The sequence below is a fragment of the Euwallacea similis genome, chromosome 4 (assembly GCF_039881205.1).
Source record: "Euwallacea similis isolate ESF13 chromosome 4, ESF131.1, whole genome shotgun sequence".
Classification (NCBI taxonomy): Eukaryota; Metazoa; Arthropoda; class Insecta; order Coleoptera; family Curculionidae; genus Euwallacea; species Euwallacea similis.
In genome coordinates, this window is record NC_089612.1 from 5265842 (window position 1) to 5291541 (window position 25700).

A 25700-nucleotide genomic window follows, 5' to 3' on the forward strand; every position below is an offset into this window, starting at 1 on the left:
GGCACTCATTTTTGAATTTTAGTTGAGTGAAAAGGTGACTGGCAATAATGTAGAACTTGCTTAAGAATGCTATTTTTTAGTAGCATGCTTTCAAGTTTTTTTTTCCATTATTTAGTGATTATATTTTCATTTCATGCAAAACTGGCTGGGTGCACAAGAAACTTTTTTTTCAATCTAAAATAAGAGCTTACACAAATTCTTTATGATTCAGATACTTTTTTCTCCTCAGAACTTCGAATTTCAATCAATTCTGAACAAGTTATGTATAAAAAGCTTTGTGAAAACTTTACCGATTCAAAAGATACAGGGGGTGCAATCATTAACGCATTGCGTTACAATTCCGATTGTTTTCTAATAGTGAGTCCTTGTTCAATGTAGTGCATTAATCATGTATAGATTCACTACATGCAAACATTTTCGTGATTTGTTAAAGTTTCAGAAACTTTTTAGTTTTTGCTTTATCGTTAATGGATTTTTTTGAGATATTTTTCTCAATTTTAGAGAATAGGTCATTTATAATGTTCCATAGGATGTCCGGAAATAGCGTCGACATATTTTAGGAGGTAATTCTAAAGATAAGGAAAAGTCCTCATAGACATACCACAAAAATCGCTTTTTAAAAGGGCTAGAACCCCTTAAAAGTAGAATTCTGAAGATGGTTTTTTTGTAATCTTTTCGAAACGGTTTGCGCTAAAATTATGAAATTCTAAAATGTGAAAATTTTTGTGTGTTAAAAATTGCAGATTTTAGTAACTTTTTTGCCTGTAATATTTTTTAATTTTTTAAATAAAGTCACTGAATCGCAAATATTTTTAAGTAAAAAAGGTCCTCTTATTTCATCTCGTGAGGATAATCCATTTCCCAAAAAAATGAGTTTCTATAACATTATCATATAATATAAATAAACATTGGTCCTTTGCATTTTTTTCGTATTTATGACGATTTGCAAATTAAAATTTACAACATGTTTCTCTCTTCTTTACAAAGTATGGTTCATAAAACATCCTCTTCAACGAAGGATTTTACCTAAACGATAAATCCAAATTGTACCTTTTATGATCGCCATAAAAATAAGTAGACCCAAAGCAGAATAAATAGTAATAAAAAGAATCTATTGGCGTGACAAATAAGGGTCTATTTAACAATACCTATCCTCGTGTCTGTGGGAATTTCTACTAAAATGGCAGGAATATTATGTCCATTATACAGACAGGTACATGAAAAACTGATATTCCTAATTTCCTAAAATCCTATTTTGGTGCTTTATCGGTCAACTTTCACAATTGAAAAACCAAATAAAATGGTTGGAAAATCTTTAATTTCAGAGTGAGAAATGTTTTTTAAGTATTAACATCATTATTATTACTTTTAATAAAAGTTTACAAAATATTTAAAAAATCATAGTTGTCATTTCAACATTAAAATTATCCAAGAAATATTGAGTTAATTTAGCATTGTTTTTTACATTTTGAAAATCAGTTATACCGTGCTGCTCTAAATTGTTCCTCCCCCTTTTAACTTTTTAACAAATAATTTTTTTCTTTAAATGAAAAAGCAGCATGAAATGGGACAAAAAAACTATCCTTTCACGTTTGTTTATTTTTTTAGATATTGCTTACTTGGTAGCACAAAATGGCCGATTTTTCAAAATTGATTCATGAGTCAAGAGACACTTTATATTAAAAGTTTTTCAAAACTATAATCAACGATGTATAGCGATTCAAAATCGATCGATTAATTTTTAAGAAAAATAATTATAAATTTCAGTCTTTGATTATTTTTATTCACATTTTAATTTTTATTAACCAAAGACTTATTTATGTGCAAAAAAAACAAAAACAAACAATTTCCTATCATCAAATTACTTTTTTTATTATTTACGTATCATTTAGCTGAGTTTTGATTTGCAATTTTTACTAAATTTAAACCTGTCTTTCTCAAAAACTAATCGATAGATTTTGAATCGCAATACGCCATTGACCGTAGTTTTGAAAGACCTTTAATTTGAAGTGTCACTTGACCCATGTTTAAATTTTTTTTTTATCGGCTATTTTGCGCTACCAAGTAAGCAACATCTAAAAAAATAAACAAAGGTCAAAAGATAGTTTTTTGTCTTATTTCATAAAAAAAAAAAATTTGTTAAAAAGTTAAAAGGGGGGAGGAACAATTTAAAGCAGCACGGTATAACAAATAGCGAGTTTACAGCTTTGGCATTTCCTCATGTTGCTCTCTGCACTTTTTGCCATTTTAGATAGGAATCAAGCATTATATCAATTGTTGTTGTCTGCATTGAGTGCGTTATTGCAAACAGGTTATTATTTATTGTTTAATTTAGATAAAGAAATCTGTTTATCTTCGCGTTCCTCGAACTTACACAGGGTGTTCAGAAATTAAGTTGCACAATTTTGACAGCATATTTAATAACCAGAAATAGGGCAAAATATTTATTTATATGAATTTATATTACTGCATTTGCTTTATTTTCAGGGTTTCAAAGTTTAATTTGTTTCTCATTTTTTCTGTACAAGCCCCAGGATTAATACGTTATAGGCTCATGCCCCCTGTTGCTACCCAAAGTTTTTTGTGCCACACTAGTCACGGTTTTTCCCCAAAAATTGGAACTTTTAGATTTTATACGAATTTTAGTTTTGGCCGCAGAATATGCAGTTTAAATTATGCGACGAAAGTTAGAGACACTCTGTATAAGGTTTTCCAGACTCGTGGCTCCCCTGGGGGAATTTTGTCCATTTTGGCAAAAAATTCGGTCCAATTTCCACGAATGTTTAATATTGATTTCCTCTATCTCTCTTTTTTATTCCTTTTTGATCAGATTTCCTCTTTCCCACATAAATTATTTATAGTTCTATTTTTAAAGCAAATAGCAGGCCAATACGAGACTTTCCCTATATTTTTTTAAATTCACCGTCGAAGCGAGAAAGTACCCACATGGGGCGACAATCCTGCAGGTCCCAACCTTAAATCTGATGTTCACAGAAATTTAAGAAACATTTCCCTAAGAGTTCCATATCTAATTGCGTCTCATTCAATTTCATGCTATTCAAAAAGTATCTTGAAGGTCCTTGGGTAGAAATGTACATTTAATTTGTCTTTCAAAATTCGAAAAATGATTAGGATTTATGATGGGCGGATACCATGCTTTAAAAGACGAAAATTCTCAGTTGGTCTTTTATTAGTGCCATAAATTCAGGTATGCTTTAAATATAACACGAAGGGTCGCAAGGGCCAAAACCTCATTTTAATTATTACCTGCCTATTTTGAATGCAAGGATTTTTGATCTTCTAGAAATTTCTAACTGGTCTCTTAAACAGTTTTTGGGATTATTGAACAATACGACAATAACTGTATAGATCATAGCGCATATTTCTACTAAACTTACGCACATCTTACTCATGGCTTGGTTTGCTATAAACGCCTTTCCCTTGGATATTAGCGCACCCGCGGTGCAATAATACCGAGTCACATGTAATATACAGAGTGGCGCACCGGAAAGTTTCCACTCAGGTTTTTTTCTTATAAACGAATAAATGAATGCTCGGACATGTAAACCTTACTGGGGGGCATAACTTTTCAGGGGGCACGTTTATTACATATTTGCATTCCCTCCGCTCCAACCCCTACGAAGAGGTGCCTGCCACCCTTGAAGTTTTAAATGGAAAGGGGGGCCGTGATGTCTCAGTTTAAAGGCAATTGAATTCCCTTTTTTATGGGACCTTTCTCGTATTATTTGATCGAGGAATACAATGCACCAGAAAGGGCATTAATAACAATATTTTGGAATTTTACTTGACCCTTCGAAAAATCCATTGTTATCAGTTTGTTTCTGGCAAAGGCAGATGGATTGGGAGGAGAGGTCATGTGGAATGGTCTGCAGGATATGCCGATTTGTCCCCATTAGACATTTTCTTGTGGGAGCTTTGAAATTTAAAGTCTATGTAACCAAACTCAATTCTTTAGAAAACTTGTGATAACGAATAATGAATGAGTGCCAACAAGTAACTTCTGAAATGCTCCTTAACGTTTGCGAACATTTCGGACTATGTTTTTATAGTTGCATGAGAGGTCGAGGACAACATTTTTAATATTTACTTCATTGACATAAGCGACAAGAAATTTTGTTACTTTTACATTTCATTTCTTTATTTCTCACGAACTGCTCAATCGATTCCAACGAGGAAGATTAAAAAAAAAACAAAGATATCACTCGCTCCCCTCCCCCTTCCATTTAAGACTTTAAGGGTGGGGGCCACCCCTTTGTAGGGGTTGGAGTAGAAGAGGTGCAAGTATGTAAAAAATGTATCATCCTGAAAACTAAGACTTACATGTCCGAGCAGATTTTGTTTTATTCGTTTACAAGAAAAAATCTGAGAGGAAACTTTTCGGCACTCCACCCTGTACTTGCTACAATTTTACATTGAAATCAAGCTGCATATCAACTGCTGCTTTGCCCTGAACGTGTTATTGTAAGCAGGACATTACTTAACTTTTAACTAAGATAAAGAATTCTGCTTATCTCTGTGTTTAGTGAACTTTTTTGCTGTTTTTGAGGACCATGGCTTCCCTAGAGAATTTTGCCCAATCTGGAAAAAAATGCATTGGAATAGCCGCAAATTATTAGTAAGACAGCTTTTGATAATTTCCTCTTTTCAGCACACCAACCATTTATAGCTCTTTCCTCAAAGCTAAAAACAGGACCGAACCAGACACTCCTGCTATTTTCTTGAAACCGACCTCTTCCTATATAACCGAGGGCGAGAAAATCATCGTAAGCACCCAATTACCACTCTTTTCTTAAGTGCTAACGTCCTCTCCTCACAGATACCAAAAGGCTTTACCACTGTTAATGAGGAAATCGAATTAGGGGTGGTAATTGGCAAGAAATGCAAGCATGTCCGAGAAGATGAAGCCATGGACTATGTCGGTGGTTACTGTGCGGCATTAGATATGTCTGCAATGTGCCAAATTGTTAGTTATTTTATCACAAGTGACTAAATCAAATTCAGACTTTTTTCATGTAGAAGCCCGAAGCCAGCTGGGCGTTGGGCAAGGGATTCGACACCGCATGTCCAGTGAGCAAGTTTATACCTAAAGAAAAAATTCTTGACCCGCACAATGTTAATTTATGGTTAAGGGTTAATGGAAAGGAGTGGCAACGAGGTTTTTTAATACATTCCGATTTGTTTATACCATTAAGCAACTGTTTGCTCTTGTAGAGACTACGGGCGATTTAGTATTTAAAGTCCCGTATTTAATATCGTATCTTTCGAGATTTTTCACCCTGGAGCCGGGAGATTTAATCGTCACTGGCTCTCCAGCAGGAGTTGGAGCAGTTAAGAAGGGAGACGTCATCGAAGCAGGAATAGAGGGAATCGTGAGCTTTCGCTTTGAGGTAGATGCGGAGTAGCTGTGCGACGTACATGGCTATATTGATTGTGCCTAAAGGATGCTATAAATAAATATATTAATTAGATACCCTAATAGGAACATTTATAAAAAGTTTTTCCACATAAACCCACTAATCACACTTAATTTTCGATATGGAAATGCGCGGGCCGTGTTTTTAAGTTAGTAAAACACGAGATAAAAATAAAGCAATTGTGGTATGTCTTACAAATATAAAAAAATCTATGTAAACAAATTAAACACGTGATCGCTAACTTGGTCGCGGCTAATTGGTCGGTTGTTTCATCTAAAATAATCGATATTCTACAAGGATGACAGGGTTGAACTTGTTTGATTTTAAATGAAGTGTGTTTATTGGATACGCATAATCAAACATAAACTAATTTTTTTATTTCTTTAATATATAGAGCGTCCTAATTTTTTAAATACATTAAACATGGCTAAATTCTAGTGCTCGTTATCCTCAGAACTTGTTTAAACAATTTTTAGTGTAATAATGGGCTAGCTACAGTTCTGTTCAAACTCTTGTTTTGAACGGATCACGTGCGAATGACATGCATTTGTCTCGATGGATATTTTATAGTCATAGTCACACTATGGTAAAGCTGTTTCAGTCAAACTGTAGTTTGCAGCAGTAAGCAAGACAAGGACGCAGCTTGAAGTCAGTTGCTTGATGCCAGTATAGTTTTTTTATTATCAATGAAACTGCGAAAAAATGCTTACTGGCAGACATGAAAGGAATTCAAGACATAGGCGTAACAAAAACTATATTTTTTGAATGACTATAACAAATTTAGCAAATACACGTTATTTTTCAATTACATTTAAATACAGAATTTATCGTTCTCATCATCAGTGGAATCACTATCGATGCTCGGCTGAATAATTATTGAGGCAACAGGTGACACAGTTTTTCCACACTATGTTGTGTAATTCTCTTATCGCCTGCCGAATATTTTCCAAATTCGAGCCGCTTGGGAGGTGACTTATTTATATTTCGTAATCTTTTTTTAAATGCTCCAAATTATTTCGATTGGGTTAAAAATGTAATAATAGGGCAGTAAACGCAAAATTCTATGTCGTTATACTCTTTTTTGAAAGTAACCGGAAACGATAAGGGGCCTTGTCCATTATAATTAAGGGGGATGTTTGGTAGTAATTGTTCGGTGAACCATTTTTCGAATAGTCGAGCCGATACACATGCATGTAAAACCAGAAACGGGCAACAAAAATTAAATTTTAAGCGCTCTTCGTCGGCGCCACTGGTTTCAGTTCGTTTACACCTACGAGTACCGGTCTCCATGCGGAGTAGCGGTGCATGTCAAATATTCATCGTTTCGCAACCCAAGCCGAGGCAATATCCATTTGGTCCGTTGGTTTAGGCATCCTGAATGTTTCGGGGCTCCGTCACCAAATAGGCGAGAAAGCTTAGCAGTTATGATTTAATTTTCCATCGAGATATTTTTGATCGTTCCTTCTATAGGAGAGGTTTTCAACATATTAAAAATACTAAAAGTATAGATTAGAGCTGATTGTCTGAATGTCCCGTCAGGGACAAATAAAAGCTCATAAGCGAATTGTAGTTTTGCAATTTTTGTTCCTCTCTTTACACTGAATCATGGCTCTTCAATGGGGAATCGTTTCAACAGGATGCATTGCACACGATTTTGTCTCAGCCCTTAAAGCCCTACCCCAAGATAAGCATCAAATAGTTGCTGTGGCAGCTCGATCTTTATCCAGGTAGAAATCATCAACCAAATCTTACACCTACATATATTCTTTCATATTTTCAGCGCAGAAAAATTTGCAAAGACCCATGAGATTCCCAAAGCTTATGAGGGTTACGAAAATATAGCCAAAAACCCTAAGGTGCAGGTCGTCTATATTGGGGTGCTAAATCCACAGCATCATGAAGTAGCCACTTTAATGCTCCAGAATGGAAAACACGTGCTACTAGAGAAGCCCTTCACGTTGAATGAGAAACTAACCAGGAGAGTTTTGGAGTTGGCAAAAAGCCAAAATTTGTTCATTATGGAAGCGATTTGGACCAGGTTTTTCCCAGTTTTCCAAGACGTCAGGCAACTGCTAAATTCTGGAGCATTAGGAGAGGTTCGAGCAAATATCCCATATGGAGCTTGGAAATTTAATTCTGAAAACTAGATTAGGTTTGCATCAACAACTTTTGGAGTAACAGTGGGGGATGTTGATAGGGTCAAACAGAAAGCCCTGGGAGGCAGTGCGGTTCTAGACATAGGAATCTATGCATTACAATTCCAGCAATTTGTTTTCCGTGGTTTGAAGCCTGAGAAAATTGTCACTGCAGGACATCTTAACGAACAAGAGGTTGACAACGCATTTTCCGTCATTTTCACCTATCCCGGACATAAAACTGCTGTGTTAAGTTGTGACGTTACAGTGGACTTCCCCAATGAAGGTAAGTAAATAATAAATCCTGCACAAGAAAGCCACTAAATCAAGGAGATTATTTAGCTATTATTGTTGGGACTAAAGGAACAGTAAAAATTTCTTCTCCCTTTTGGGCCCCTCTAAGTTACACGTTAAACGGAGAAGTCAAGGAAAAGCCTATTTTCAAAAATGAAAGGAAATTTAATTTTTGGAATTCCGCTGGACTTGCTTATCAAGCCATTGAGGTGAGGAAAAGTATTTTTGAGGGCAAAACTGAGAGCTCTACAGTGCCTCACGAGGAGACTATTCAGCTTGCAGCATGGATGGATCAGATTAGAAAAGAATTGGGGGTTGTATTTTCGATTGATACGTTATAGGGTAGTACTTTACTAAATGAAATCATAAATTAAATAGCAAAAGCATTTTTAATTTTCCCATTAATCCTGCACATTTTTAAATTTCCCGCCTTTAAGAAAATGGTGTCAATGTGATTTTCACTTCCACTCTGGAAAACTATGTGGCGCCACGTGATTATTACTTAACCAGTGTTAATTTTACTAGTCATGTGGTATTTGTTCTACAATTTCCCAAAGGAGTCATGTGATGAACTTTGGACTCCATGTTTGATTACTGACAATAAGACAATTTTCTTGCGATCAAGGAAAATTATTGACTATTCTTAAATGCAATAATATTTTGATATTGTTACTTTTAGTTAACAAATTACAAGAAAATGTAACAATGTATAGTGTTTTAAAAATAGTAAAATTCAACTTACGTCTGAGCAGAATCACTTTAAAGCCACAGCAAAAGTTGTCTTTTAGCCTCGATCAAGTAATACTCAAAAAGATTTATCGTGCTCAGAGCAAATGCTTACAGCAGGAACATGCCGCATTTAAGGAGAAAAAATACTGGGAATGGAAATTCGATAACTGGTCATACATTCCGCTTAGTATTATTTTCGCCTCTGCCTTTACTGTTGCTCATTGTGATTCACTAAGAGATTCCATCGATATCGAAAGTAAACAAGAGAAGAGACTATTGAAGGCTGTTCAGTATGGTCTTACACATGAAGTCAGCAAGTAAGTGCATATTAAGCCTCATCCACATAGAAGTAGCCAGGGCTTACATTTGGAGTGGCAATAAGTCATTAGAAATTTTTCGATGTGGATATTGTATTTTTCATATTAACCCTGCAGTGCTTCTGTGAGTTAGAAACAGCCCAGCTCTTTAAGAAATGATAATTTTGAAACTAGGATAATAGTTATTGTCCACGCCTCAGTATTCCTTGCTGTCACTGCACTCTTTGAGTAACTGTTAGTTTAGTATTCACAAATCAAATTTGTGTGTAAGAGACAAAAACCTGCACTTTGTGTAGGTTTTTGCAGTTTATCATATTTACACACTAATTCATTCACCTGGCACTCCATCTAATTCCTTCATGAGGATCAAGACCTTGTGGTACCTTATCCTATGTAGTAAAAGTTATATACATATATACCTTATGTATATAAATACTTATATTTATAATTCAATGTACCATGTACATCTTAAAGCTTTGAGTAGAAATCCAACTTGCTACCCTTATATTTCATTATGCTCAAAGAATATGTGGTGTGTGGATTGGTTTCCTTTTTGATGATATATCCTGAATAATATCTCACAAAATGTTTATCAACAGCATGATTAAAAATGGTGTTGATGTGAACTTAAGACACAACCTGGGATGGACACCTTTAATGGTAGCAGCTGTAAGTGGACATTATGACGTAGTTAAGCTCTTATTGGCCAATGGAGCAAACCCTAATTTACCAGACAATTACATCAATCCTCAAAGAACTGCTCAAGAAAAAGGCCTTCGTCCCATAGAAGGTACATTTTTATCCTCTTGAAATACATTCATTCATATTTATTCTTTTTTAGTGTTTATGCGTAGAGATGAAGAATTCTCAAGTTTGCTAAACAATAAAGCCACATTTAGGGGTTTCACAGCTTTGCATTATGCGACCTTAATTGATAACTTTGATATTGCTAAGTTGTTGATTGAAAATGGAGCGAATCCATGTTTGGAGACTGAGGCGGGCCAAAAACCTCTAACTTATGCAAAAGATGGCCCTCTTAAGAAGTTTTTGCAGCTGCAAACTGAAAAGTATGAGGAAATCCAAAAAGAAAAGGATTTAGAGGAAAGAAGGAAATTTCCTCTTGAAGATCGGCTCAAGAAGTACATCGTGGGTCAAGAAGGGGCAATTGCTACTGTAGCTGCAAGTATACATATGTGGTTCTAAAGAGCACTTCATTTAAAATAATAAAGTTTATTTTAGCGGTTCGAAGGAAGGAAAATGGGTGGACTGACGGAGATCACCCCGTAGTTTTCTTGTTTTTGGGGTCTTCTGGCATTGGCAAAACTGAATTAGCCAAGCAGTTAGCTCATTACATACATAAAGATAAAAAAGAGTCTTTTATTCGTCTCGACATGTCCGAGTTTCAGGAAAAGCATGAGGTGCTAACTACCGTTGCCTAATTCAAAAAAATTAAGTTTTAATTAATCAACATACAGGTGGCAAAATTAATTGGAGCTCCTCCTGGTTATATCGGTCACGATGAAGGAGGGCAGTTAACGAAGAGATTGAAGACTTGTCCTGATGCTGTGGTATTATTTGACGAAGTAGATAAAGCACATCCTGATGTTCTTACAGTAAGTTTTCACTTACTTTTCAGGAAGTAAGGAGTGACGATGACTTTTACTAGGTGCTTCTGCAATTGTTTGACGAGGGTCGGCTGACCGACGGTCAAGGTAAAACAATTGAATGTAAAAACGCGATATTTGTGATGACGTCCAATTTGGCCAGTCAGGAAATTGCTCATCACGCCCTCACCTTGCGGGAAGGGGTCGAGAAACTTAAGGAGGAGAGGTTAAAAAATGCCTCAAAAGGTATCTTGTAAACTTTTTCATAATTTTATCTTAAGGAACTTTGATTACAGACGAAACCAATAGTTTCTCAGAAGATATAGTAATATCAAGGAAATTTAAAGACGCAGTAGTAAAGCCAATACTCAAGCGCCACTTTAAACGAGACGAATTCTTGGGTAGAATTAACGAAATTATCTATTTCCTGCCATTTTCTAGAAGTGAACTTGTGCAATTGGTGCAAAGGGAGCTGGAATGCTGGGCCCAAAGGGTATTTCATATGCATTCTCCTCCTAATTTCTCAGATAATTACATTTTAATTATTTCAGGCAAAAGAGCGACACAAAATTGATATAAAATGGGACAGGAACGTGGAATCTGCTCTGGCCGATGGTTACGATGTATGCTACGGTGCTCGATCTATTAAATACGAAGTGGAGCGGAGAGTGGTAAACCAACTGGCAGCAGCCCATGAAAATGGAGTCATCGGCAAAGGATCAAGCATTAACATCACGGCCACATGGCCGGAAAACGCGGAGTATGCGGAAATTAAGATTCAAGTGAAAAACAACGGGTACAAGGATTTCATTGACATCGGGAGTTCTTTGCCTATCAAAAAGGCTTCGTCATTTTGGTAAATAATTTTGGTTCAATATGATTTATTTGTAAATACATGAGATTTTTGAGGTTTCAAAACGATTTATGAGGTACTATTTTGGTTTGTTGAAAATGATTTTTCTATAGGTAATGCATTAAACTCGCCTTTATATTTTAAACCATAATATAAAATATAAGGCGATTTCTATCTTGTCATAAATATTATGGTATATTTTATGTCCAATTTGGCTAAAAAAGCTCTTTTTAGTAATGCTTTCTGGAAATAAAGTGATTTATTGTATTCCTAGTACAAAAAAATAGGTGAATTACTAGTTCTACTAGAATGAAGCAGGTACCTAACGTACGTTTTCGGTACTGATAATCACTGTTGATGGTGACTACGATATTGACCGACGAACAACAATTTTTTTAAATAAGTGATTAAGGTATTTTGGGAATAAGGTATTGGCGAATAATAAGGTTCGCCTAACGCAAAAATGGAAATAACGTTAAAAAGAAAACCTCTTTCGGATACTGAGTCTATGTCCAAAAAGATTCCCACTGAAAATTCCACTGGTTTGTTGATTTGACAGGCATATTGTTCAGCTCCAATAGGAAAGGCTCTGAGGACCCCTCCTTCAGATTTCAATTCGGCAGCTTTACCATCCAACAGTAATATATTTTTCACTACATATTCATGCAAACCAACTCACTATTTCATCCTGAAATCAACACAAAAGCATAAAATTAAATACAAAATTTATTGAATATAGGTATTTTAAGTGCAAAAATGTAGATATAAAAGAAAATTACACCTGAAGTTCCTGCAAAGTCGCATATTAAGTCCTAAGCTTAAGAAGAAAAGTTCCTTTACTTAATGGCATAAGAAATGCGATTTTAAATAATACAATAAATAATATCACAAAGAAAGAAAACATGTGCGGTAATAAAAATAATAGCTCTTGTTATCGATTTGTCTTAAACAAATCAATTAAGTGCTCGGGCAAAAGACAATAATTAAATATATAATTAGCTTATATAAATGCAGACGTACATTTTTTCCTGCATGTCACCCTGTATAATAATATTAGTAACAAAGCAATATCAATAAAAACCAAAAGAATTTCACTAATGGTGTACTCGTAAGAGCATTTTCAATGTTATAGATCAATCTTTTTTGGAGTTTTCCTCATTTTCAACATACTTCCTTCAACGTCAATTGAATCCACTAACTTTTTGGTTTCCCCATCTTGCAATTTTGTTGACATAAGAATGATGCTCTGTGCTAAATTTGAGTTAAAAGCTTAAATCAATTTGAGTCAAAAATTTGATTGTACCAAATTGTCTTCCAATTCTGGCGGGCTTTTAAATGCCCCAGTCGACTCATCTTGTTGGTACTCACTAGAAAATTCCTCATAGTTTTCACTGCTGTCCACATATTCCTCTTGTTCAAGACTGTCTTGTCTATTTTCGTCCAGTTCGGGATGTTCGTTAGATGTAGTGTTGTTTTCTGTTAAAGCTGCAGCTTCATGTTCCTCATCAGTTTTATCGTCATTAGTAGGTCTTTCCCCGTGGTAATTGCCTCTTCCTCTCCTTCCTCTTCTAAAACTACCTCTACCACCTCGAAAGCTGTTTCGATGCGGTTTTTGCCCTCCTGAGGTCCAATCAGGAACATGCTTTATTTCTGCATAACATTTTTTTTTCAGTGATATGCAAATAAATTCATCCAAACATTAAGTTTTCAGCAAAATGTGCTAATAAAATTAAGTTATAATGTGGTAGATACAAAAGATTAAACATTATCAAAAATCTTGTAGTGGCATGAAGAAGCAATTTTTTTACAAAAAGTATGAATCATCTGAATATTATTAAGGCTCCTAGTTTCATAATAAAAATAGATATTACCAGCAATTTTAGTTCCTTCATCTAAAGTGCAACTCCTCTGCCCACTGTCCACTTTCAGCTGAACCTTGATGTTAACAGGATTTTCAATAACTTCTTCTCTATCTTTTGGCATTATGTGCCTGCCTCTTCCTCTAGGGTTACGGCCCCTGAAACTTCCTCTGCCACGCCTCGACATTTGAGGAACCCCCTCTAAGACTTGAGGTGCATCTGAAAAACGTAGCTCCTTTTTAACTGTTTCTTTAGGCCCTCTTTCTGAATAATTGTCTTTGGAATCAGGGTAGCTTTCATTGTTGTTGTTATTATTGTGCTGTTGATTTCGGGGTCTCCTCTGATTGGATGGTCTCTGAAGTGTCTCATCTGGCTTTGGTGAGCTACCGGGCAGTTCACGAGATGGATCTTTTAAGTAGTTGTATGAAGGGTCTGGCGGAGGCTGTTTTCTTGGATCTACTGGCTATAGAAAGAAGAGAAAATAGATTACAGCCAAAATTTTAATATACAAACAGTGAAACCTTGTCTTCTGGAGAGCTGCCTTGCTCTTTGTGTTTTTTGTCGAGAAACTCTCTTAGATCTGGCACACCGAAGTTTTGTAGGGCCTTCTGCACCCCGGGAGGTAGCCTAAGGGCAGGGTTTTTGCGAGGGTTGTAGAGTTTTTTATCGGGAAGTTTCTTATGGGGTTCGTTGTCGGCCATTGTTCGCTAATATTAGAGCATAGGGAATATTTATAGCACCATCATAAACAAGACTAGACTTACTTTCTTAAAAATTACGACAGAATGACGTAACCATTGTAGTGGCAAATCATCTGATTGACTTGAATGAAAACGTCACGAAAACAGTGTGTAATAGGACTCTGTAATTGTCAAATCGCAGCTTGAGCTATTCCCCATCAGAGGGCATTACTAATGGGACAGTCAATTTGTTTTTCGCGGTTCGTCAATTGTTTCCCGCCGCTCTACATGGCGTCCAAATATCAGCCCCTTGGTCTTCCATGAGTTTTTTTATGATTTCATAAAAAAATCAAATAATCGGATGTATGTGAGGATAGCGAAGGTGAATTTTAAAATCAGTGATAACTCTAGAGGGTGTCCCAAAAAAGCGGGGCGTCATTTTTTTAAGTGGAATCACCTGCATTTTTTCACGTAATAGAATCCGCTTTCGAGCCCGTGTTAGTTTCTAGATCCTTTTTATCCTGGGACGCAGAGACTCGAAGCGATGCAGTGCCCATTTAACAAAATTACACTTTATGACTCCGCACTTTTCTGGGACACCCCGTGGGGCTGTAGCTAATTTTCGAATCCACCTTCATTAGCCTCACATACGCCCACATAAATGATTTTTTTATGAAATCAGAAATAGACTCGTATGTGCCCGAGGGGCAGTTAAATCGACACCCTGTATTAATAATTCCTCAAATCTCCCAATAACGTAACAAAGAAGTGGTTTTCAGGGCTCATCGCTGAAAATGTGGCTTTGGAACCGAAGTCGAAATGTGATGGGCTTGTAGCGACGCTGTCTTCACGTCCGCAAGGGCTGTAGCTGGGCATCTGGACGCCGCAACGACGCCAGTCGACGCGGACGCTCTCGCTGAACACCACGAATTCCTCGTTATCCCGGAAAGGACGCGAAGGATCACGCGATTTTCATATTAGGATGAGCGGCTCTTCAGGGAGATAAAATCGTTCCCATCGCGCTTCGACATCTGGGACCACTTTGGGACTTGAAACCTGGATACGGTTTTGATAGGTGAGACTTTCAAGCAGCTCTTTTTAAATTTTTTTTGGTTGGTTTTTTGTTATTTTGGTCTGAGGAACGAAGTGTTTCATCCAGGTCTGCGCAGAGAAGGGTGGAGGTCTAAGGGCTTAGAAGTTGCGTTTTTTTTTCAGTGCTTCCGAGCACATTCTGGAAAGGACTAAGCGATTGTTTTTTTACTACATTTCTTTTACATTATATTTTCCAAATTTAAAGAATTTAAATTCTAATTAATATAAACACGCTGCAGGCAAATGTTGACCCTCCTATTTTGGTTGTTTACAGAAGAAACAGAGCGGATCCAAAAATTCGGTTTTTGCGAAATATTTTTTTGGCCGATATATTTGCTTTTGCTTTAATATTAGGTGTGCGTTAACTCGTTTGGATATGTAAATAAAAAAAATTGAAATCGGTCGCAAAACCACAAGACTGATTAATGTTTAAGAAAAGATTGCGAAGGAGACTTTTGTGTTGAAACACTCTCGTATTTATCTCACGACTTCTTTTGATCAGTTCTGACTCGCTTAAAAAAATTCCATCCCTCAACAACCAGAAGAAAAATGGATATACAGGTTAAACTAAGAAGAGGGCGAGATAACTTTTGTACATTTTCACATTCCTCCTCTTTGAGCAAACGCTTTCATTGAATATGGCGCGATAACGTCGTCTGAAGGGAAACTTTTCCCAGGCTGAAGTTAAGTGATGGAGATTGATAATTTCAGTTTTCAGTAAAAAGAGTTCGTGTTATGTTGATATTTAGGATTTTATTTGTGATACACTAAACACTTTTCTTATGCTAATAATTTATTTTCAGGTTCGGGCTTCAGCAGGCAGTGTTTGACAGCTTCGTTTACGGGTTCCACCTAAGAAGTTCCATCTGGATAGAATACGGAGAAAGTCCCGGGCTATTGCCGCCAAACGCGGCAAAAAAGTCAAGGCAAGTTTTCGTTTAATTACCAAGGAATTATGTATTTGCCCGAGGAGCCAAATTATTTAAAATTAGTCGTCGCGGCCTCGAATCTCCATATATCTGCACCTCAGGGGTAAACTGTACTAAGTCCAATTTTGTATCGAATCCGGGTTTTCTGTACTCAGTCCAATAACATTTAATAACATTAAATGACTGAGTGCAGAAAACTCACATTCGATAGAAATTGACTTAGCACAGTTTACCCCTGAGGTACAGAATCGTGTGACATTTTCAAGATTTTTAAACACTATAGGCACAGAATGAATTATTTTTGTGTCCGATACGATTATAAAGAGCTGTTTATGACACAGTTTAGCGGCAGTAAATTAATTCATTATGGTCCTGGTACAATCGAGGAGGGGGATTTAAAATTCTTGTAAAATAAAGGGGGCAACATAGTTCCAGAACTATCAGAGTTGCCACAGAAAAACCATTATAAAAGGTATTTTCATATGGTTTTATACGATTCTTACATAATGTACTGACTCCATAAATAACTTATATCCGATTGTTTTATAGATATCTCTGTGAAAATTTTTTGTCGCCATGAGATGATTGATTTTAGTTTTGGTGCAACGAAGCAGGTTATATGTATATGATTTTTCTGTCGAGCCAACAATTACCGAATTTGACTGAAGGGAAATGCTTTTAGCGCATAATTAAGGTATTTCAGAGGTATTTTAATTTTTGCTTAAAAGCTGACTTATCAGCAAATTAACGTGAAATCCAACGTTAAAACGTTGTACGTAATACCCACGTAATGAGGTTTTATTCGACTCATCCAATTCTGGGCTCACTCGCAAGTTCGTTCAGTCATAAACTGACTGGTCTTATGCAACTCCACATTACATATTTAATACAGAAATAACTATTAGATACTCTTTACGTATTGAAATATAATCAGTTAAATTTGGCAACAAAGCAGCCGACGCTTTTGCGCTGTCATCAACTAGTTGTCTTTGTCTCACTCACGTGCCTGTCAAATGGAGCCGCCATGGTATGACAAGTGAGTAACGCCACGTTGCCACTTAAGGTGACATTTAATGGGCCTTTAACATTTGCATTTATTGGTGCTCCAAATTCCTGGAACAAGATAAGCAAGTGTTTTTTTAATCCAATTTTAATCAAGCTAATATCGCTTAGCAGGGCATGACACCCGATAGCTCTTTGTTTGTAAATATCCTATGTATGTTTACATACTTCCGCTTATTGATGGCGGTATACGCATTACATTTTTTTAGCGTAGATGAAAAACCTCCCATCATCCTTCTCACTTCTTCGTGCATCATAGAATGAATAATCACGCTTGTCGCTAACAGAATTTCGTTAATATGTGCCTCAGCTTGACTAAAGGGCCCGTATTTCAATTTCAACACACGTCATGTCTTTAAGGGTATATCTCTGTAATGGAGATATCCTGCAGCGCTGACTTCTGCAAATTGATTGAGTGTAGTTGGCTCAAATGCCGAATAATAATGAACGGAAAGATTCGAGATGAGATCCTGGGGAATTGAAATAAACGAATGCTACAGTGGATAGTTTATTTTAAAGGTTCAAAGGTGATTGTCGAATATCTCACATAAAATGTCGCACTGAGTCGAGTCCCCCATTTGATTGGTGACCATGTCGCAGAGATACCTCTTCTTGCAAGCGTCGTTACAGCCTGCATGTATTGCCTGATCGGTGTTTCTGTACGAGAATCTACAGAAAACAATAAACCATATGAGAGTTTTCATAGCAATTAAGAACTCACAAGTTATAGTTCGTAAGCAAACTATGCTCAGCTGCCATCCTGGGCAAAAGCTCGCTGAACTCTGAGGCAGCCAAACTTTTCACCCCGTAACTTTCTCTGAAAGAGTACAATTTATACCATTTGGGATCAATGTCTGGAGACTCATTAGCCTCGGTCAGATTAAAGGTCCATTCCTGGGTGTCGATCACGTCCTAGACCATAAAAACTTCCAGAGAGGCCGGGGGGTCATTTAATTAGATTGCGACTCACAAAGTTGCTCTTGTCGACGTTAATTATCTTGAAACTGGGATTGGATCTATCTGGCATTATTGACGCCCCGTTTATTGCTACGTTAATGGCCTCAGAAGTGTTTGACGAGCTGTAGTACACCATAATCTGGTCCCTGTGAGTGTGCCCGTTGAATTGGGCCGCAACAGTGTTAGAAAACCTAAATCCGAATAAGAAGCAGATTAGATAAACTGATCAATTTAATTATTAGCATGTAAATTTCGCGCCTAATTGCTAAATTGACATGGGGACAAGCTTGTGTTCAAATATTGTCAGCAATTATCGATAATGTTATCAGGCGGATGGTTATTTTGTTACCTCTCGATAATTTTGTGATATTCCCTACTCCAAACTTTTAACAAGTTGTATTTGCTTCCGGGTATATGAGCCAGGATGTGAACGATTTCACCGTTGTCCTCTGCCTCTTTCAATGTTTTAGATAGCCAGGCTAATTGGCCTAAGGGATCCACATCATTTAAATTCAGCCACCTAGAAATCTCCTCAATGATTTTAAATTCTGAAGGCACTGAGTCAATTCTACCAGTTATTTATGTACGCCAGAACGCTGTTTAGTACCACCACTCTTAAACCTTTTCTCGGGGAGACGGAATAATAGCCCCCCTTCATCAGATCTTGTTGTGCCTCCTCGGGCAGCCATTCAGAGAATTCGGAAACGATAAGACTATAGAGCCATTCACTGGACAACGAGGTGTCCACTGTGGCGTTCAAGGGGAACCTAACAAACCACCAATTAGAGTTTTTAACTGTGGATTAGAAACCACCTACTCGTTTTCTGGGTTAGGCTCATGGTTCCCTAAAACTACATAGATGGGCTTATCATTGAAAGCCGTCTTCATTTTCCCAAAAACAAGCTTTAGATCATTGGTGTTGCCTTCTACGGAAGTAGCCCAAACTCGATGGCTCACAATATCCCCAGTAAAGTATACGTAATCAAAGTCCTGTTCAGATTGAGATATTTTAAATTTTTATATAGCGTGTCAATTTCAAAACTTTAGATTGTCTATAACTCTGAAGATTGACATTTTTTTTAGAACATTCAAAAACTGTTTCGGCAGAATAGAGGGAGGGCCGGTTTAATAGTGGTTGAAAATTTCTATGTGTACCCCAAAAGGGGATAGCTACCCCAGCTCTCAAATTTTAAATTGCAACAGTTGTCATGTGATACCTTATTTTAAACATCTTTGTAAATTGTGCATGTATAAAAAAACTAGTTTCAGTAAAAAAATTTCAATTTGTGAGAAGTTTCAACATTTTTAAATCAGAAATATCATATTTAAAAAATATCCACAAAAAAGTTCAAAATGTTCAATGTTTTTTCTAAACAAAAAAATAGTCAGAACTCAACTTCTTTAGCTTTTTCAAGCGTCTCAGGGGTAATGGACTGACATACTTTGGTAATTCAAAGCTGTAAATCTTGCAAATTGGTTGGTTTGGTTTTGTAAACAACTGATTTGATGTGACTTTAAAAAATAAATCAAAGGTTGTTAAATCCGATGATCGCGGTGGCCACTCTATTTCTCTACTGCGACAAATCCATCTTCCTGGATAATTGGTCTCGTTTGTAAGGCGTAATGTGGTGGAGTACCATCCAATCGAAAGCGTAAAAGATTTTCATCTAATTGCAGATCGTTATCGATAGAGCTGGGGTACTTACCCTTCTTACGGGTACACGTAGAATTTTGCAATCCTTGGTTCCCTCTCCATTCTGCCGAAACGGTTTTTAAATGTTCTAGAAAAATTTAAATCTTCGGAGTTGTAAGCAATCCAAAGTCTTGAAAACACACTCTATATAGATTAATGAAATTAATACTCACAAATTCGCTGGCTTTCCTAATGGCCTCGTCAATTAAAGCTTCGGAAGAGTCGGCTTTAGTATATTCAGACCAGTACCCGCAGGTACCACTTGCAGGATCGCCATCTGTCTGATTGCTTTGGCAACAAAAAGGTTCGCTGCAAGCTTTGGTCTTACCGGCTGTGTAGAGAGGTTCGTAGTGAAGGTCTGAGATATGTAATACGTTGAATGTTGATTCAGGGTTGCTTTGGGGCTACATTTTGCATTAATTACCCATACATATTGATTAGGTCACTTTTAGGTTTTACCAGTTTGTCCACGGTTTCCCCTTCAGGGATATCAACAGTCCATTCGAAAACTGTGGAGTTGCATCCAGCATTTTGCAAGAAAAGGTCGCACATTCTTTCTCCGGTGACTTTGTCGTCTGCATCGACAGTGTAGGCGATAATGGGCTACAATAAGACTCATTATTGTAGGCACAGATTCTTGGTTTATATGGAAGCTTGGGCCTTACAAGATTCAAATCGACTACCCCTTTGCACACTTCTGGAGTCAGAATTCCTGAGATTGTGCACGCTGCAATGGTCTCCAAAGCAATTACATCCCAGGAAATATTATTCTTTCTCTCATTTATTAGGGAATTAGTTATGGTGTAGCAACCCAAGCACAAACCTTTTTCTAAAGAAAATTCAAAAGCATTTGTTATTTTAATAACTGTGAATTTTTCAATTTTTTTCAATAAAGTTCTAACCCTCAAGCTGATTTTCTTCTCGATCTTCAACAAGCATTCGGAATAGTTCAAGTTGCTTTAAGGTGTCATTGAGATGGCTTGGAAAGAGTTTGGTTTGCTGCAGTTCTTCAAACCCCTGTTGCAGGGTTTGAGTTAGTCGGCGGACTTCTGCATTGCATTAATTGGTTAAGTTGAAATCTTCAAAATTAGTTCTTGATACGTACCTGAGGTATAAGTGCCTGAAGCGAGAGCAATAAAGCTCAGTAGGAGAAGCAACATTTTGAATCTAATCGCAAAAACCAACTGAGGGCAATTGAATTGATAAATATGGATAATAAAACCATCGAAAATGTATGACGTAGGTTTACCATTGTTTCGTTAAAAACATTAAGGTCACCTGAGTAAACATTATGGATGGTGTTCATTTTAAAACGAACCGCCCGAAATATCTCCTGATTGGGAGGAAAATTTGAAATGATAAAAAAACCCGGCTATTTCGATAAATAGGGGGAAGTTTACTTTGACATTAGAGAGTTGCATCAGTCACCCCCTCACACTCCGCTATTCTCACTTTGATATTTCAAATGGCACCCCCATAGAGTGGCACATCATTGGAAGTGGAATTCAATTTTCTATGTAACCGTACCAAAAATGTGAAATCGGTTAATGGAGTCGGGAGTTAGAAGGAAAAATGTGTACTAGTGCAAATAGCTTATTGGGATCAAATAATTCATTTTATTAAGTGCTCGAAATGTGAGCCGTTACTAGCGAGGCAATAATAAAGTCCATTTTCAAATTCTTCGCGAACATTGGCCAAAGCTTATGCAGTAACACTTCTACATTTTAGGGAAATTCTACCTTTCAATTCTTGAACGCTTTTAAGTGAAATTTTAAAAGCTTTACTCTTTAAATAACCCCATAGGAAAAAGTCTGGTGGACTGAAATCTGGGCATCGTGCTGACTATTTTAACGTCAACCCATTTTTTCGGAAATCGTTCATTGAGCTATTCTTAAGACAGACTTTATTATTGTCTCGCTAATAACGGCTCACATTTTGAGCACTTAATAAAATGAATTATTTGATCTCAATAACCTATTTGCAATATTACGCATTGTTCCTTCCAACTCCTGATTCTATTAACCGATTTCAGTTTTCTTGGCACAGTTACATAGCAAATTGAATTCCGCTTGTAATGATGTGCCACTCGATAGGGTTGCCATTTGAAATATCAAAGTGAGGATAGCGGGGGGCGAGGGGGTGACTGATGCAACTCTCTCTAATGTCAAATTAAACTTCCTCCTAGATATCTAAATAGACTTTTTTTTAATTATTTTAAGTTTTCCTCTCATTCAAGAAATATATCGAGTGGTTCGTTTTGAAATAAACACTCTGTAGTATTAGGAGCCAAATTTATTCATATATAAATTTACAAATTATCATCGTAAATCTTCTTCAATTGCTCGCATTTCTCGGTACTTCCATACGCAGAGGAGGAAAGCTCACAAAGATAGTTTTTCTGGCAATTTTCATTGCATCCACTTTCCACTGCCGAGTCTGAGTTTTTGTATCGATACCTAAACATCAAAAATCAATCCTACGTAGATTTCCAAATATTTTAACCTACAAATGATACTCTCCCAGTTTGGTGTGATTCTTTGCCATGCTAACTAACAAATCTCCAATATCTTTGGGTCGTAACGTTAGCACATTAAAGGCATCCCTAAACGAGTAGATTTTGTACCATTCAGGTTCTTTCTCAGAGTTTTGGTTCGCTTTAGTAAGATTGAAAGTCCATTGGTCGATATCTATCACGTTCTATAGGAATAAGTTAATAATTGAGGTGCAAAGCACTCGTAATCTACTTACAAAAGTGTCTTTGTCTACATGATAGATCTTGAAGCTTGGGTTAGCATTATCATATGGCGCGACTGAAGCTCCGTTCCATCCGACATTAATGGCCTGATCCGGGTCGGATAAATTGTAGTGCACTTGGAATGTGTCCACATGGACGTGTCCGGTGAATTGTCCGGTGATCGTATTGGCAAATCTGCAAGCATTTGCAACTTTGAAGGCTGCTTATAGGGATAATTGGTCACGAACCTGTTTACGATCCGATTGTACTCCCTGGCCCACACCCTTTGCGTGGAAACGGATCCTGTGGGTATGTGGCCTAAAATATGGACACTTTCATTGTTGTCTTCAGCGCTTTTCAGTACGTCCATCAACCAGGCTAATTCCTCGAAAGGGTCTTGATCATTCTGTAAGAGCCACCTGCGATAAAATAATTTTTGTATTTCATTAGACGAGAAGGCACACAGATTTTTTACCAACAATCCTTATAGGCCACATTGGAGTTCAAAACCACCAATCTCAGACCTTTTATCGGAGACACTGTATAGAAACCTCCCTTTTCAATGGTTGCCACGGTAGAGTTTGGCAACCACTGGGTCCAATCTTCTTCGATCAAATCAAACAACCATTTAGTGGAAAGGTTTGACGGGATTGAATCTCCCGTCACATACCTATACATGATGATTAAACATTTTAACGTTTAATAAAAACCCCAACTTACTGATTCAAAGGGTTCGCTTCGTGATTGCCTAAAACTGGATACACTGGCACTTTGAACCCACTTTTCAGCTTTTTCAGAAACTTGTCGATTGTCTCAGAATTTCCCTCCTGAGTGGTGGACCAAATGCGATGGCTAATGATATCTCCCGTGAAATATACGTAGTCCAAATCCTAAGACTTTCCTCATAATTGATTTGCCAATAATAAGCCTCTGGACAACTTACAAAGGTGTTAGCAAATCGAATCAATTCATCCAGTAGATTCTCTGAAACATCATTTCCATAATCGGCCCAATATCCGCAAGAATTACCCTCAACCCCGTCATCTTGGTCGCTTTGGCAACAAACAGGCTCATTGCAAGTTCTCACTTTATTGGGGGTGTACAGGGGATCCACATGTATGTCTGAGAAGTGCAGAATTTTGAATGTGGACGATGAGTCTCCGGGCTGGAATTTGAATCCAACGTAAACTTGAAGCTTTAACGATTTTATGAAGGAATACTTGAGGCCTTTCCGGGGTTTGTCCCTCTGGGATTTCAACATTCCATTCGATATTGGTGAAATTGCAGGAGTAGCCTTGCATGAAAATGTCGCAGAACTTTGCCGGCACCAAATCTGGAGTGTTATCAATGATGTATAGTAAAATGTTCTGGAAATTTTAAATTTCATTCGAATGAACTGTTTTGATTGATGCAATAAATTTTACAGCATGTTGGTCTATGGCTCCACTGCAAACTCTAGGCGACTCGATATTGAACGCGTCGCAAATTTGTTCTCCTTCGGCTTTAATGTTAATGTCCGTCATCCCCAATTTGCGTCCAGCCACAAGGAAATTTGCAATCACTGAACATAAGGAACATGTAGTTGCATCGTCCAAACCGTATAGTCGCTCTTTCCCTTCGTATGTCCTAAAAAAGTAGGGGATTTGGAAATGGGATAGTGCTTGGTTCAGGTAGTCTGGGCGGATGTTTGTTTGAAGATAATCGTCGAAGCCTCGTTTGATGGTCTCAATAGTTTCTGCATATTTTGTTAATAAAAAAGAAAATAGATCTGAGTGAAAACTTACCATAATGGTCTGGAGTGGAATACACAGAATTAAGGCTCAAAATAGAACAAATTGTAAATAGTTTAAGCAGCATTTTGAAGCGATTTAATGCCAGGCGACAAAGTTTTTAGGTGTAAAAATCGCCTCTGCTTATACTCCTTTTAAATCGTAGTTGAAAGACAGAGATGGATTATACGTTTTGCTTGTCTATGACCATCTTTGATAATAAAATTTTGATATTAATAAATGCTACTCATTAAAATCAATAATTCGAGTAGATACTTAAATTCGGTTCTGTTACAATAATTGTAATTATTTGAAATATTTTTCAATTAATCGTGTAAGTGGAGTCCCAAAATCAATAAAAAAAACAACCATAGTTTCATAAATAAGTTACAACAGGTTCTCGAAATATGCTGTTTATTCACTGATGTTAAGATTGCTGTTAACTATTGGGAAATACCCTTTGATTAGATCGTTATAGCATTGCGGTCTTTTATTGCCATTAATCGATGGACTTAAGTAAACAAATTGAACAATGACATTAATATAATAAAACTTTTTCTTAAATGAGTTAATTTTAGCGCTCCTGCGCCATTTTGTCAACGACTGGAAAGGCAACTTAATCCCCTATTTTTGACCTAAACAACAAAACTTGGCTCTTGGCCAATTTTGTCGTAAACGATTGTTGGGGAACGTTTGCAAAACTTCAAAGAGCCTGTGTTTTTTTCGAAGGAACGATTCTTTCCTGGTTAATTGACCGGAAAGTTTTGATAAGGAATTTTATCTTTTATGTGATAAAGTTACTTTAGACAATAGCTTGGTTTTACGCTAACTAAAATCAGTAAAAAGTTACATTTCGTCTTCTTTAACGTAGCAATTCAGAATTAAAAAAGTTAATTAAGTCCAAGTAACATTTTACGTATGGATTTTACTTTTAAATGGGTCGCACTGCATGTTGATTTCCCAATACTCAAATTTGTGTTTACCAATTAAGTCAGACAAAAACTATAATCTATTCGTTTATGTAGCTGCCACCAAGTTAAATTTTTCTTGTACAACTCGACAGGGTACAGGGCGGTCCAAATTCGAGGCTTACTATTAAAATTTCGGAAACAATAAGAAATAGTGTTGGTAACGTTGTGGCAGACTTGCCTAATTGTAAAATAATCGAACACATAAAAACTATATATACAATATCTCTTGGAAATGTGAGAAATTTTATATTGACGAAACCTTTAGATCCTTAAAAAAAAGACCGGACTTACAGGGTGCCCCATTAACAATTTGCCCCCACCTAATTTCTTTATTTTTGACATTAAGAAAAGTGTTCCAATGGGGACCCCTCTTCATTTTAAGAGTAGAACTTAAAAATCGCCTCGTTTTGACATATTTGAATGTGACAAAGAGTGTTCACAATCCTCAAAATACGCCTCCGAATTTGCATGATTTCAACCTTCAACAGCTTGTTTCTTTCAAATAGAATGTCCCAATTTTCTCGACAGCATCGTGTTCGGAATTCGTCTTCGTTTGAACCTTTTTTTTAATGTCAAAAATAGAGAAA

The 25700-nt window shown here is 36.8% G+C and overlaps 6 protein-coding genes across 8 annotated transcripts; 3 read left to right on the top strand and 3 right to left on the bottom strand.

The window, feature by feature from the left end:
* The first annotated feature begins 4473 nt into the window (after nucleotides 1–4473).
* Nucleotides 4474–5487, top strand: LOC136408152 (oxaloacetate decarboxylase, mitochondrial-like). Its single transcript, XM_066388994.1, has 5 exons — nucleotides 4474–4636; nucleotides 4688–4784; nucleotides 4838–4984; nucleotides 5038–5176; nucleotides 5233–5487. The coding sequence occupies exons 1-5, from the start codon at nucleotides 4572–4574 to the stop codon at nucleotides 5421–5423; spliced, it is 639 nt and encodes a 212-aa protein (XP_066245091.1). The 5' UTR covers nucleotides 4474–4571; the 3' UTR covers nucleotides 5424–5487.
* A 1484-nt stretch (nucleotides 5488–6971) lies between these two features.
* Nucleotides 6972–8239, top strand: LOC136408109 (trans-1,2-dihydrobenzene-1,2-diol dehydrogenase-like). The gene is made up of 4 exons (XM_066388921.1): nucleotides 6972–7162; nucleotides 7216–7531; nucleotides 7583–7856; nucleotides 7913–8239. Exons 1-4 carry the CDS (start codon nucleotides 7041–7043, stop codon nucleotides 8203–8205), a joined length of 1005 nt encoding a protein of 334 aa, XP_066245018.1. The 5' UTR covers nucleotides 6972–7040; the 3' UTR covers nucleotides 8206–8239.
* Nucleotides 8240–8499: 260 nt separating this feature from the next.
* On the top strand, nucleotides 8500–11486 carry LOC136408399 (mitochondrial disaggregase-like). Of its 2 annotated transcripts, none has more exons than XM_066389347.1 (8): nucleotides 8500–8910; nucleotides 9510–9700; nucleotides 9752–10093; nucleotides 10150–10328; nucleotides 10386–10523; nucleotides 10577–10760; nucleotides 10811–11007; nucleotides 11066–11486. In XM_066389347.1, exons 1-8 carry the CDS (start codon nucleotides 8570–8572, stop codon nucleotides 11372–11374), a joined length of 1881 nt encoding a protein of 626 aa, XP_066245444.1. In that variant the 5' UTR covers nucleotides 8500–8569; the 3' UTR covers nucleotides 11375–11486. The 2 variants fall into 2 exon arrangements, with proteins under 2 accessions (XP_066245444.1, XP_066245445.1); XM_066389348.1 differs by having other exon boundaries at nucleotides 8768–8906; nucleotides 11066–11483.
* Nucleotides 11487–12144: 658 nt separating this feature from the next.
* On the bottom strand, nucleotides 12145–14012 carry LOC136408402 (uncharacterized). Its single transcript, XM_066389351.1, has 3 exons — nucleotides 13748–14012; nucleotides 13239–13689; nucleotides 12145–13017 (listed from the first exon to the last, which is right to left on the bottom strand). Exons 1-3 carry the CDS (start codon nucleotides 13925–13927, stop codon nucleotides 12653–12655), a joined length of 996 nt encoding a protein of 331 aa, XP_066245448.1. The 5' UTR covers nucleotides 13928–14012; the 3' UTR covers nucleotides 12145–12652.
* A 3472-nt stretch (nucleotides 14013–17484) lies between these two features.
* LOC136408409 (sphingomyelin phosphodiesterase-like) lies at nucleotides 17485–20837 on the bottom strand. Of its 2 annotated transcripts, none has more exons than XM_066389359.1 (11): nucleotides 20745–20837; nucleotides 20542–20688; nucleotides 20305–20468; nucleotides 20099–20242; nucleotides 19813–20043; nucleotides 18764–18936; nucleotides 18519–18713; nucleotides 18296–18466; nucleotides 17960–18137; nucleotides 17828–17901; nucleotides 17485–17658 (listed from the first exon to the last, which is right to left on the bottom strand). In XM_066389359.1, coding segments are annotated over exons 1-11 (1533 nt in total). In that variant the 5' UTR covers nucleotides 20800–20837; the 3' UTR covers nucleotides 17485–17657. The 2 variants fall into 2 exon arrangements, with proteins under 2 accessions (XP_066245456.1, XP_066245455.1); XM_066389358.1 differs by having other exon boundaries at nucleotides 17711–17901.
* Nucleotides 20838–21916: 1079 nt separating this feature from the next.
* Nucleotides 21917–24315, bottom strand: LOC136408400 (sphingomyelin phosphodiesterase B-like). The gene is made up of 10 exons (XM_066389349.1): nucleotides 24158–24315; nucleotides 23798–24108; nucleotides 23594–23740; nucleotides 23317–23538; nucleotides 23094–23263; nucleotides 22849–23043; nucleotides 22622–22792; nucleotides 22388–22568; nucleotides 22146–22336; nucleotides 21917–22095 (listed from the first exon to the last, which is right to left on the bottom strand). The coding sequence occupies exons 1-10, from the start codon at nucleotides 24228–24230 to the stop codon at nucleotides 21948–21950; spliced, it is 1809 nt and encodes a 602-aa protein (XP_066245446.1). The 5' UTR covers nucleotides 24231–24315; the 3' UTR covers nucleotides 21917–21947.
* Nucleotides 24316–25700: the final 1385 nt, after the last annotated feature.